Source organism: Tursiops truncatus, chromosome 10 (genome assembly GCF_011762595.2).
Source record: "Tursiops truncatus isolate mTurTru1 chromosome 10, mTurTru1.mat.Y, whole genome shotgun sequence".
Lineage (NCBI taxonomy): Eukaryota > Metazoa > Chordata > Mammalia > Artiodactyla > Delphinidae > Tursiops > Tursiops truncatus.
Genome location: NC_047043.1, coordinates 64,990,029 through 65,003,021, shown reverse-complemented (window position 1 = coordinate 65,003,021; position 12,993 = coordinate 64,990,029). Strand labels below are relative to the sequence as shown.

At 60.8% G+C, this 12,993-nt stretch overlaps 1 protein-coding gene across 7 annotated transcripts; it reads right to left on the bottom strand.

Annotated features, from left to right (window-relative positions):
- Positions 1–267: 267 nt before the first annotated feature.
- On the bottom strand, positions 268–11,215 carry SEMA3B (semaphorin 3B). Of its 7 annotated transcripts, none has more exons than XM_073811146.1 (18): positions 8,658–11,215; positions 6,962–7,162; positions 6,124–6,281; positions 5,915–5,977; positions 5,391–5,510; positions 5,218–5,311; positions 4,895–5,014; positions 3,817–3,962; positions 3,610–3,721; positions 3,438–3,507; positions 3,214–3,358; positions 2,637–2,856; positions 2,285–2,376; positions 2,167–2,208; positions 1,772–1,929; positions 1,620–1,675; positions 1,388–1,527; positions 268–1,027 (listed from the first exon to the last, which is right to left on the bottom strand). In XM_073811146.1, exons 2-18 carry the CDS (start codon positions 7,068–7,070, stop codon positions 626–628), a joined length of 2,247 nt encoding a protein of 748 aa, XP_073667247.1. In that variant the 5' UTR covers positions 7,071–7,162; positions 8,658–11,215; the 3' UTR covers positions 268–625. The 7 variants fall into 7 exon arrangements, 6 of the variants coding, with proteins under 6 accessions (XP_073667247.1, XP_073667248.1, XP_033720908.1 ...); XM_073811147.1 differs by having other exon boundaries at positions 6,962–7,147; XR_012334621.1 differs by lacking the exon at positions 8,658–11,215 and adding an exon at positions 1,196–1,280 and having other exon boundaries at positions 890–1,027; positions 6,962–8,619.
- Between the last annotated feature and the right edge of the window lie 1,778 nt (positions 11,216–12,993).

Below are 12,993 nucleotides of genomic sequence, written 5' to 3'. Positions count from 1 at the left end.
TTGTTCCCCCAGCAAGCAAGCAAGGGCACCTGTTGCTTGTTGGGCACCTGTTTCTTATTTTCACTCCCTTGTTCTGCAGCATGAGCCCCAATAAAGCCTTGCCCGAATTTCTCCTCTGGCCTCTTACCAACTTCTGTTGATTAAAGAGTCCAAGAACCTGGGTCAGTAACACTAAGACCAGCGGCTGTCTGATGGGGCCGTTCCAGCTTCAGCTGATAACATGTTTATTGCATTAGTACAGTCGGCCTGCCCCACCCCCACCCCCACCCCAGCCTGTTCACAGCTTTCTGCTCACTGCCGAAGGAGGTGGCCCTTCCCCCAGGGTGGGCATTCTGGGCACCTCCCCCACCCAGGTCGTTGCTCGGGGACCCTGCTTCTCTGCCTCCTCCTGACCAGCTGGACCCTGTGCGCAGCCTGGGCCACCCCTATCGGGGTTGCATTCAAGGATTATTCTCTGTTAATAAATAAGCCGGCATGGCTGCCTGTTGGCCAGGGCCTGTCGGGTCGGTGTCTTCCCTCCACCAGGAACCGCTGTGTGCCGGGGCCCTAGCTGCTTCCCAGGGTCTGACCGCCCCCTCTCTCTGCTGCTGCCACCTCCCCAGTCCCCAGTGTGGGGACGGCCGAGTCACCAGTGCGCTGCGCTGCGCGGCCCCCGCTCAGCACGCAGTTCTGGGGCGTGTGTCCTCCGGTTGCGGCCCTTCCTCCGCGACTCGGGAGGCGGTGGGCGCGGCGCGGGCTGCGGACGACACATTCGCAGGGAGTTCGTACCACCGCCGCCCGGCTCCACCAGCTGCAGGAAGTCCCGGTACCAGAGCTTGGGGCCCGGCGGCGCAACGGGCGCAGCATCCTCGGTCTGGGCCAGCCTTTCAGCCTGCGCAGCACTCAGCACGTGCAGCGCCAGGCGACGCATTGGCTGCGAAAAGCCCTGCTCCACGGCTGCGCACAGGTACACGCCTGAGTCCCCACGCCGCAACCAGCGAAGCAGCAGGCCCCGCATCGTGCGTTCGGCTCGCTCCTCTGCGGGCACCTGCAGGCCGGATCAGCGTGAGGCTGACGTTAGGGAACAGGGCGGAGCTCGCCTGAACGTGGGGGCGCGTCAGAGACCCTCCCCAGTGGGCGGAGAAAGGGCGGGGCTTCGTTCGGACTGGGCTGGGGCGCGGGCGTCAGGCGCCTAGTTAGAGGAATGGGGCCTCACCAGGATGCGGAGTGCAGGCAAGGGGCCAAACTGGGCGTTAGGGGTCTGGTTGGGCGGAGACTCACTGGGCAGAGCTGGATCGCATCTAGATGTGCGGAGCAGGCCAAGGGCCTCATTAATCAGGGCGCGCACTTCCTGGACGTAGGAGTCGGAACAAGGGCCTGGTTGGGAGGGGAGTGAGGGGAGGCTCACCTGAGTGTAGGCCGCCTCCCCCGCGCGCTGGAAGGTCCACTCCACGCGCGCCTGCAGCGAGCGGGGCTCACACTCCAGGAAGGCGCTACCTCCCTCCACACCGAACACCTTCCGCTCCAGCAGCGCAGGATGGGATGAGTCTGGGGGCAAAGGGAATGTCAGATTCAGACAAGGCAGGGCAGGGTGGGGCAGTCTTTAAGGGATGGGGGGTGAGAGCAGCTGGGACACTCACCCCCGGTGCACAGTGTGCTGGGGTCACCGTTCTTTACATCCTGCCGTCGGAACCTCCTGGGGAGAGGGGACATTAGAGCCTCCGTGAGCCCTTCTTTTAGCCAGGGGCAGATAAAGACTCCCTCCAGGCAGCCCGCCCCTGATCCTACCCACCTCTTGGCACTGGGCTGGAAGCGCGTGCACGCGGCCCCATCCCAGGCGCAGTAAGGGTCACGTGCCAAACAGCATTCGGCACAGGCGCGGCCGTGGGCAGCGCAGCGGTGCAACGGGATCTGGGCCACCCCGCTCCGAGAGGCTACGTACAGTTGGTGCTAGGGGTACAAGGGGCTCCAGGCTGACCTTGGGTGGCCCCATGCCTGCCTCCCATAGGTCAGGGATCCCTTCCCCCATTTGACAAAAGGGAACACTGAGGTCTCAGGTCCCACAGTCTAGTGAAGGCAGAGCCTGTACTCGAAACCGGGGCTTGTAATTACCAAGAGAAGAATGGGGGTGGGGGCACCTGGGAAGAGGCTGGGGCCATTCCGCCCGCAAGCCTTCTGGTCACTTACCCTCTTGGAGGAGATTTGCATGCTGGTGACAGCAGCTGAGTCCTGAGAGGGAGGAGGGGTGCTGGGATCAGAGCTCCGTGGGGTGGGGGTACCCCAGGCAATGGGGGCTAGGCCTCACCTCAAACATGTGCAGCTCCTCCAGGAGCAGCCCCTCAGCATTAGGCCGGCCACCCTTGGGGACGGAGATCACCTTCAGCACCGTGCCAGCATCTGCAGGGATGAGAAGGCTGAGTGACTCCTTGTGTTCCCTGACAGCCAGGGCCAGGGGTCTCCTCACCTCTGAGGCCTCCACCCTCCGCATGGTTGGGATGGTGAAGAATGTGGGTTGGAGCAATCAGAGCAGCATCCAGAAGGAGATGGGGGCACAGCCCCCCGAAAAATATGGAGATGGGACTGAACCGGGGGAGATTCCTCTAACAGGCCAAAGAGCCTGGGCTGGGTCTTGTGGGTGGTCATGGCAGGACCCTGACCTGTGCCAATGAAGAGGACGTCGTAGTATCCGTCAACAGCTGCTACACGGTCCGCAGTGATCTGGGTGAAGGTGTACCCGGCACCCACTTGTTGGAAGAGGGGGCGCCCCCCCATGGGCAGGACCGAATTGTACATGAGGGGGTGGTTCCGGGCAAACTGGATGACATCATCAGGAAAGTCCTTGGTGGAACTGAAGGTGCCAAAGGTCTTGCTGGGGCACTGGGGGGTGGGAAGGAGGCATGACAAGGATGTGGATATGAAGGCCTGGTGGGCAGCCCTCCACAGGACACCTCCCGGAACCTGGAGCATGTGTGAGTGTGTGTGTGCGCGCGCACGCACAGGGGGCGGGTGTTGGACAGAGCCCTGCCCTGGGAATCTGAGAGAGGAGCTCCAGCCTTGCCTTTGGGGGTCTGAGGGGGAAACATGGCCTTCCCCTGAGGAGCCCTGTCTAATGAAGATGATGTTTTCCCACCCATAAAAAAAAGAAGACACAACATTCACCAAGAAAACCCCAGGCCAAATTCTCCACCCCTGAAGCTTTAAGTGGGTTGTGGTGGGAGTCCCTGGGCTACGCACCATGCCAGGTCGGGGGTAGGGGACACGGCCCTGGTAGGACACCCACTGGTGCACGGGCCCCTCCTTGTGTGCAAAGGGTCCCAGGAAAGCCCGGCGCACATCATTCATGCTGTACACGCACACTGCGGAGCCCTGGAAGATGCTGCTGCAGGTGAAGATGTAAGTGGAGTAAGGGGCTCAAGTGGGGCCTAGCCAGCCTTGCCCCACTACCTCCCACACCTCACCTGGTCGTGGAGAAGACAGCATAGAGCAGCGGGGTCCAGCGATCCCTCGAGGACAGCAGGAACACGTCCTCTGCAGGGAAGGGACCAAGTTGGGGGAGGGTGCACAGCCAGGCTCAGGGTCTGCGCCCCTGCGCCCCCTCCCCACACCCCATCCTCCATTATTGGCACTTACGGAGCTGGTCAAAGTTCGTATCGCCCTCAGCACCGGGCACTGAGCACACCAGCCGCGCCTTCAGGAACGTAGTCCACTTGTTGACCAGGCTGCGCTGGCCACCCACGTCATTCTGCGGGGTCAGTAGGAGGGGATGAGGGCGAGGCCCCAACAGACAGGCAAAGGGGCGGTGGCAGGATCACCGAATGTGGCCCAGGGACTCCTCACCCTGCAGATCTGGCCAACGCGGGACACAGACAGGCGTCCCAGGGCCGGCGTGGCCTCCACTGCCGACTCACGGAAGAAGAAGTAGATCTTGTCGTCGTCCGGGTTCTCACTCTCCGGGATCCAAAAGACCTTGACAAACTTGGGCTCTGACCACAGCAGTAGGCGTGGGGTCAGCAAGGTCCTGGCCCTGCCCCCTGCTAGGAGGCCCAGGCACTGCCTCCCCTTTCTTTCGTGCCGGCAGAAGCCCTCAGGGCAGCAGCTGACCACCCAGCCTCTGGGACCAAGTTCAGATGGTGCTCCCCGAGGACACAATCAAAAGAAAGAGGGCCTGCGAGTCAAGAAGAAGCCACGAGAGGGCAGCAGAGACCATGGCTACCTGGGCCCACAGGCAAGCAGACCCTGGCCAGTGGTGGGCCTCTCGCCTCTCCCCTGGCAGTTCTCTATGCCAGTGGGCCAAGAAAGGAGGGATATGGGGTACCTGGTTTTACCTTCACTCATGAATCTTCCTCTCTAGCAGGAAGTAGATGCCCCCACTCCTGCTTCAAATACTCTGCTGGGTCTCATCACTCTTAGAATCTACCCTGGCCCTACCCTGTGCTGACAGTCCGGACCCCTTATCATTGCTCCCTTCATGAGTCTGTTCCTTGGCTTGTTCCTGCCCCCAGGGTCTTTGCACTAATTATTCCCTCTGCTTGGAATGTTCTTATGCTCTTCCCGCAATCCTGCTGTGTTTTGGGCATTAGCACATACCTTTTCTCAGCAGGGTATCTTCCTTTCCCCAACCCTCCCACCACCACCACCGCTGCCTAGTCTCCTTTTCCCTTCCTCTCCATTCTCTCATTATATCTCCTGGCCATTGGAACTGATCTTATTGTGTATTAGATCTGAGGTCTGTGAACTCAAAGAGGGCACGGCCCATACCTATCTTGTCCACCCTGAGACCCAGTGCCTAGTGCAGGGCTTGACCCAGGGTAGCTACCTGGTGAGCACTCACTGCTCACTCCCTTTATGGGCCTTACTCAGCACCTGCTCTGTTGGAGATGAGGGCCCCCTCCCAACAGTCCCACCAGTCTTTCACCGTTGAGCCAGCGGGAATCGTGTGGTTCCGTTCGGAGACTTGGACGATGACCCAAGCTGCGGAAGATGGTAAAGTCCCGGCCCATGAGGTCTGCGGCTACTCCCGAGTACAGCTCTTCCCCTGTAGACACGGCAAGGCTGCTTAGTGAAACCAAAGGCTCTTGTGGTGGGTTGGGGGCACTATGGAGCTCTGGGGGCTCTTGGGGAGTCAGTGAGGCTATGGGGGATCCCTGGGGCTCTAGGGAGGGTCTTGGGACTTTGTGAGATACTAGAGTCTCTGAGGGGTTCCAGGAGCTCTCTTGGGGCCCCAGCCTTTGGACTCACCCACCAGCACGGAGGCAGCCCGATGCCTGGGGTCATAAGGACTCTTGCCCTTGCCATCCTCTAGCCTTCGAAGGTCCAGCCGGAGCATGGGCTCCTGGGAGGCAGGGGGGAGTTGTTACTGTAGGCCCTTTCTTACCCTCCCAACCTCCCTCCCTGACCAGACCTAGCCTTACCTCCAGCCGCTGGCCCACCTCCACAAATGCACAGGTTGGGTGGAAGGCCCCTGTGCCACAGGCCAGCAAGTGGGTGCGGTTGTAGGCATGCAGCAACTTCACGAAGTTCATGCACTCAGTCTAGCGCGCACGTGGGCAGGGGCAGGAACAATGAGGCCTCCCCCAGGGAGGTGGCCTTAAGGGCTCCCAGCTCACCAGTGGCACTCCCACCCCTTCTTTTCTGCATTAGCCCAGGCCAGTACTAACATGGGCTCTAGGGGCTCAGGTGCCCTTGGTGACCAGCCCGGCTCACCTCTCACCAGCATGGGTTCATTGGGAAGCATGCCTGCATTGCCCCCCATGACGCAGAGGCCTCCAAGAAGAATCACATAGCCCCCACCCTGACTCACTACCTCTGGACTTCAGCCACCTCAACCCTCCTGCCCCCATCATAGCCAGAACAGGCAGGCTTCTGTTTTAGCACTGCCCATCTCTAGAGTGAGGGGCTGACCCTCCCCACTCCCACCCAGGCAGCCAACACTCACGCCAATGTCCTTCCCTGCCCAGTTGCACTCCTCTCGCCATTCCACGGGGGCCGGCCAGGCCAGCTATGGGGAGGGGGGGGGAGGGAGAACACAGGTCAGGGACTCAGGATGTTCTCTATGCTGAGGGTGTCGTCCACTCAGGAGGCCCATCCTCCAGGAAGCCTGGAGTGGGGTCCCGGGGCGGTGCTGAGGCTGGGGGTCCCTGGCACCTTCTTGGCCCGCTTGCTAATGTTGTCCAGGCTGAGGGAGGCCACATGGTTCTCAGCGCCCACAAACAGGCGCCCACGCTCCTCATCCAGCAGCAGAGCTTCGTAGCAGCAGGTCCTCTCCAGCCTGAAGGTCCGGAGACCGTGCTGGGCCTGGAGCTCTGTGGGGCGGGGACACCACTGAGGATTCGCCAGTCATGCTAGGAGCTTCTTCCAGGCCAAGGTTGTACATGTGACCTGGCCCACACACATGTGAATTTACACGTGTGTGAGTTTACACTCAGGGGGACAGGCCCACCCAGGGTCAGAGCTTCCAGGGTGGGCAGTGCAGCCCACCCCTGCCCCCATGGGGGAAGGAGGTGGAGCTTCTAGGGCAACCTCAGACAAGTAGTGTCTCCAGGCGAGTGCACGGGGAGGCAAGGGTTCTGGGGTAAGCCTGCATGTTGGGACAGCCAGAACCCCAACCCCAAAGTCAGGCTGAGGGTTCTCTGCCACCAGCCTAGGTTCAGTATGATACCACTGCCTAGTAACCACCCTGTGTAGGGGGTGTGGGAAGGGGGCTCTAACAGTCCCCACACCTCAACTTCCCTGGGAGCAGGGGATGGAACAGAGGCAGGATCTGTTGCCATGCTTCCTGGGAAAGCATGAGGAGAATGTGGGCAGAGAGCTTGGGGACTGAGGCCAGGAAAGGGTTAATTGGAGATGGCCTGAGCGTGCCCCCAATCCAACCCAGCCGGTGGCACACACACAGTGCAACAGCCAACACAACGCCCCCTACCCACACTGGGCCCCTTTCCTGCCCACCCTGAGGTGGGCCCTCCCGCCTGCCAGGTGCACCTACCTTGGAAGGAGAGGCGAAGGCGTGGCGTGCTGGGGGCAGCACCCCCCAGCACTGCCACCCAGAGCAGAGCCAGGCCTGGGATCATGGCGGCGGCCTCAGCCCGCCCCATCCCTGCAGCTCAGGGAGCTCAGGGTTCAGCGGGCGTGTGTGGAGGAGCCTTGAGCCACCCTGGACTCTGCCCCGGATCTGGAAGAGAAGGAGCTGCAGCGAGAGCTAGGGAGGGAGGCTGGGGGGAGTCCCCAGGGATCAGATTACAGCCCCTAGGGGAAAGAGGCTGGGGGGTCGCATTCCACTTGCAAGTCCTCCTCTCCCTTGGAGGGTGCCCTGCCTGGCCACAATCACAGACACACCCACGCTGGGCACACCATCGGGGTCAACCCCATACTGGCAGGCGCCTGCCCCACCACGTCACCCTCCCCAGTAACCCGCCCTCATGTACACACACCCACAGGCATTAATTCACAAACTCTGCATGCCTACGTCATGCCAGCCTGGGACTGGGGCTGGGGGCAGTGGGGCACACAGACAAGGTCCTCCTGCAGGAGGGGGCAGAGTACCAACAAGGACTCAGATTGGTGCAGTCATTGCAGTGGTGCCAAGTGCAATGAGCAAAACAAGACAGTCATGGGTGTGCCGGTAACAGGAGGGGGGTCAGGCCTCTGGAGGTAGCTGTGCACCCACGGGCCCACAGAGGAACAGAAGCACATTTGGAGCTGGCGCCAATGGTGCGGGCGTCTGTGAGTGTGAATGTGCTTCTAAGGATCCCTTTGTGTATCTGTATTCTGTAGTGAGTATGTGTGTGTGTAGTGTGTATGCAGGCATATGTGTACATATCTATGTGAAACCATGTGGCATGTGTGTTGTATTACACATGTAGGTGTGGCATGCATGTGTGCACACACGGCATTGTATGCATGTCTACACAGTGTGTACATGTCTGGGGTGTACACTTTGTAAGTACATACGTGTTTGTGTTGCACATGTGTGTACGTGTTTGTGCACAAGTGTGTGAGTCTCTCTGGACATGCAGGTGAGCAAATATTATAACCGCAGCGTCAATCACTGCCTTCAACTCTGAAACACTCCGGAAACCCACTTCTCAGAGGGATAAGTGCAGCCGGGAGACCCAGGGCTGGGCAGACGCCTCAGTTTCTGATTTGGGAGCTGCTCCTACTTGGATCCAGCAGCCCCAGCTTTTTGCTTGACCTCTCTCTCCCCACCTCAGAGGGTGGGAGGGGCTGGTCACACACAGAAATTCTGTGAGCTCAGACTTCAGACCCAAGAGGAATCAAGTGGGGAGAGCCAAGGGCCTAAAGCAGATTCTCACCCCCAGCTCGGGTGAGCTGCCCTTCCCTCTCCAGCCTCCAGAGTCTCCCTGAGCCTCTCCATCCCGTCTTCGCCCTCAGGGTTTCCCCATCTTTGAGACCCTCCACTTCTCTGAGCCAGAGCCCTTCCCTGGACCTCTCAGATGGGGTCAGGCTCTGGCTGCAATGTCCACCCTCTTTCCCAGAAGTTGGCTGGGCAGGTGCCGGGCACAGTAGCCCTGGCGTGGGGCTAGGTCCTGGGGTGCATTCAAGCAAGGGGCACAGCTGCCGGGGCACGTTCCAGACTGCTCTCCCCAAACCCCCGCCTAGCTCTGCCGCTTCCAGACCCCTCCCACCCTAGGACTCCCACCTCCCTCCTTCCTTCCACTGACACTTGCCGCTGCCTCTTCTGGGCCCGTGAGGTCTGCGACGTCACAAAACACCAGGTTGCCTTCCCACACTCCACCGAGAGCTCCGGCATCAGCGGCTCCTCACCCTGGCCCCTTCTCACCCTGCAGAAGGGGAGAAGCCGAGGGGCCCTAGGGCACCCTCTGACGGCTCCTTTAAGGAGAAGCCCCCGCCCCCACCAAGCCAGCCGCGCCCCGCCGTCAAGTTTACAGGGCGGATCGGGTGACTGGGCAGGCAGCCGGACCGGCTGGAGTTGGTGGCCAGAGCGGAGCGGGCACAAGGGAGGGGCGGGTAGGGCCGACCCCTCTCCCCGTAGGGCTTCAGAGCAACAGGATGCCCCACGCAGTGGTCCTGGAACTGAGGCCGGCAGTCAAGGCAAATAAGGAAAAAGCAATAGAGACCCCCTAGCCCCAGGCAGCTCTGGCAGAGGGATTGGTCAGATGGGGCACCCCCAGGGACTCGTTTCTTCACTTGTCCCTCCATAGCTGGGGAGCTGGAGGTGGGTAATGAGGGGCTCAGCTGCCATCTCAGTCCCCAGGAGCCAGCTGGGAAGGGCCGGTCAGGGTCAGAGGTCGGAGCGGGGGTTCTCAAGTGGAGGTTTGATGGGCCCCCAAGACCCTGCCCCAGTCCTTCCTTAGGGCTTGGGCCACTTAGTACTTCTGCCACCTGGCTGGCAGTGGCTTTGATGACAGCCAGTCTGGGGCGGGAGAAGAGAGCCAGAGGGGCAGGCAGGGCAGGGAGGCAGGCGGCAAGTCTCACTTCTGCACTGCAGGGTGTGGGACCATCCAGAGCCCCGTCATGACCGGTGGTCCCATGTCTCTGCTGGGAGGTGAGGGGCATTCTATGCCATCTCCATGAACTTCAGTCTTTCTTCCAAGGTTGAAGGTGGGAGGAACTGCCCCACCGAACACAGAGTGAGGTACCCAAGGGGGCTTCAAGGATAGGATGGGGCTCCTACACCTCAGCGCCTCAGTTGGGAAGGGTCTGGGGTCTTGGCCTAAAGGTGAGTCTGGTGGACACACCCTGTTTGTACTGCCAGGTCTACTTCCTTGGAGGGGTTGAATGTTGACAATGGTCAAGGGGGGCCCTCAGGTCCACCTGGGTGAACATACCAGGGCTTGAGGGTGGGCTTCCACCCCTCAATCCCCCCAAAATGCATCCTGCTGCATCCTCCCCAAGGCTATCAGCAGCTCCTCAGGGGTCTGTGAGGGAGGCCACGTGGGCACTTCAAGTGTGCATGGTTCTGCTGCCCATCTCCTGCCGAGTCCCTGGAGTAGAAGTGTCTGTGTCCATCCAGGGTGGGGCCATGCCCCTCTTTCCTGAACCTCAGGCCTGGTGTTTCTGGCCCAGCCTGGCTGGCTGGTGGGCAGGTGAAGGGTGGGGGTTAGTGGGAGGACCAGGGGCCTTCAGGAGGGGGAGTGGGGGTGACATAACCCTGCCTGAGCTCCTGGGCTTCCAGGATGTGGCCTCTCCCTCCTCCCAGGCTCTTTTGCCTTGGACCTGGGCAGCGTCCCCTGGCCTCATGCAAGCAAACAAAATTCTTTGGCTGTTTACAATTTTCCACCCAAGCAGCCAAGATCAGCAAGTACCTTTGAGGTCCCTACCCAACTGCACGGTACCCCCTACTTGCCCCCACTGCTTTTAGTTCTTCAGGCCCAGGTCCCAGCCTCTGTTTCATCCCCACCCCCAACCCAGTGTCCATACTGGAAAATGGGACCAGGACCCCCCACCATCTGTCCAACACCCTGGGACTCAACCCCCAGCCGAAGGGACTGGGCTGTTCCTGGCTCACCTGAGCCCTTGGCATTGCCTTCCCACTTCCAGATGTGTCCCCCTCCCTGGAGCAGGAAGGGAGATCCCCAGGAGTGGGAGCTCAAGTTGTCCCCATCCCCACAAGGTCTCCTTTCTGCTCCTCAGCCCCAGGTCCCAGCGTATGCAGACCCTGGGTAGGAACCTTATGGAGGCAGCCCCCTAGGGGCAGGGTCACTGGCTGTGGGTCACACTGGGCTCTGGAAGTCCCCAAGGATTCTGGAATCATGCAGCCTGGGCCTGGGTCTCGACAGAACGGAACAAACCAGGGGAGGCAGCTTGGGTCTCTGGTGCTGCCTATCAGTGGCACAGCCTGCCAAGGCCTTGGTTTTTCCTTCTGGAAATAAGTTGATTGTGCCAAGTCCCAGCACCTGGCTCCCCAGCCCTCATCGCCAGCTGGGCCTGCCCCTTGCACCCTGCCTGGACTCTGGGTGGTGCGACTGGGCTGGGGTGAGACATCCATTTGAGGAAGGCTACAGCCAACACTCCCAGTGCCCAGCCTTGGCTGGGTTGGGCCTTGGCTCCCCACTCACACCTGCTTTAGCCATCAGGGCTGGTGGCTCCAAAGTCTCGACCTTTCCCTCTTCCGGTCACATGGGTACTAGGACGTGCTACCCTGAGGACTTAGGCATGGGGGGAGGGAAGCGGTGGAAAGTAGGCCCTGGAAAGCCCAACTGAGGCCTAACTTCCCTGACAATCTGCTACCCACTCCAGGGGATCTCCCAGGAAGGGTCTTTCAGGCATTTCCCTCATCCACCCCCCCACCTGGTTTCCAGGCTCCCCAAGGACCCCCAGCCCACCTTTTTGGAAAGATGAGCTCCTCCCCTCCTTCCTTGCCTGTTCCCTTCTGAGGGCCAAGTCAGAGCTGAGGTGGAGGGGCTGAGGGAGGGGCCGCCCGGAACCCTGGGCCTCTAGCTGGGGCCCTACCCCCACCCGCTCCGCCCCAGCCCTCCGCCTCCTTCACATTCCTCCCTGGCTGAGGTCAGCCCCTCCGCGATGGGGGAGCCCCCCCCACCAGCCACATCACAGCTCTTCACTCACTTCTGTTTTCTTCGTTGCCCAACGGGGGTGGGGGGTGGGGGGAAGAGGGGCCTGGGGGTGGGGCCTCCCTCTCCTCTCCTTCTCCATTGCCTGGGGGAGGGGGGGAGGAGTTGCCAGGAATGCGGCAAAGTAGACTCCGGAGGCACCCTGTACTCATTAACATACATTAACATAAATGCTACATTCCCTTACTAGTCAGGGGGAGAGACTCTCAGGAGTACTGGTTGGGGGCTCAGGATGCTCTGGGAGGGCAGACCAGAGCCCGCCCCAAGAATCCACTCCCCAGTAGCCAGAGAGGGGTGGGGTTGAATCCTGACTCTGCTGCTCACCAGCTGTGTGTCCCTAGGGGGAGACTGAACCTCTCAGATCACTCTCCTCACTTGCCCTGCCGTTGTAAATGGTGGGCCAGGCAGGTCTGGCACACTGTGGGGTACACAGGTGTGTACTCCAGTTGTCATCTCAGCGCTGGGCAGCCTTTGGCATGCAGGCCTGGAGGCCTCGAGGGAGTCACTGCTGCCCCTTCCAGCCCAGCTTCATGGGGCCCTTTCTCAGGCTTGACTCCCTTCCTGCCCCCTTCCCTCCTCCTCCCCACCCCGCCACAAGCCCAGCCCCCAGCACAACACCCTGACCCTCCACCTGAACCTCCTTCTCTCCCCAGCCGCTGGGGATTCCTCAATCTTCTTACTCCACAGATCTCCAACCCACCCCCAGCAGTGCCCATGCCCACACCCTCCTCCCTCCAGGGAGCCCCCAACTCAGGGAGGACTTCTGTCTCCTTTAAGATAGAACAAGGCCCCAGCTCCTTTCCCTGCAGCTTGAAGCCTGACCCCTTCCCCAGGTACCCAGCCTGGGGGTCCCCGTGGTCCTTCTGCCAGTTCTCCTCCCAGTGCCTCCCCTCTGCAGTACCCTGCCTCCCCAGCTCCTCACTCAGAGGACTTGCTGAAGCCCGCGGACATCCCAGGCTCTTAGCCAGGCATTCACACACGCCTCCCTGGCTCGGCCCTGGCTAACCCTGCCAGCGCTCCAGCTACCCCATCTCTGGGAGGTGGCAGCTGTTCCTTCGCTAGGACTTAGCTTGGGCTGTGCCCTGTGCCCTTTTGCCACCTGCTGGACTTTTCCTCATCACCCACTACCCACTTTTCTCTGTGAAGCCCCAGGTGCTTATAACACCAGGTCCAAGCCTCTCTTCAGGGCTCTGGGTTCCCCAGCAACCACCATCCCATCCCTTGGGGGCCCCAGGCACAGGGAAGCGAGAGACACAGTGCCCACAGGAAGCCCGGCCACCTTCCTGGGCCTGCTGAACCTGGGTGAGGATGGGGGGTTGATGGAGAAGAGAGACTTCAGCCCCCTTCAGGATTCAGTCACTCAGGCCTTGACTCCCTCCACCCACAATGAGGTCAGAAAACAGAGTAAATGCCAAAGAATGTCAAACTGATTTTTCTCCTAAATAAGATCACCTGTGAGGTCAAG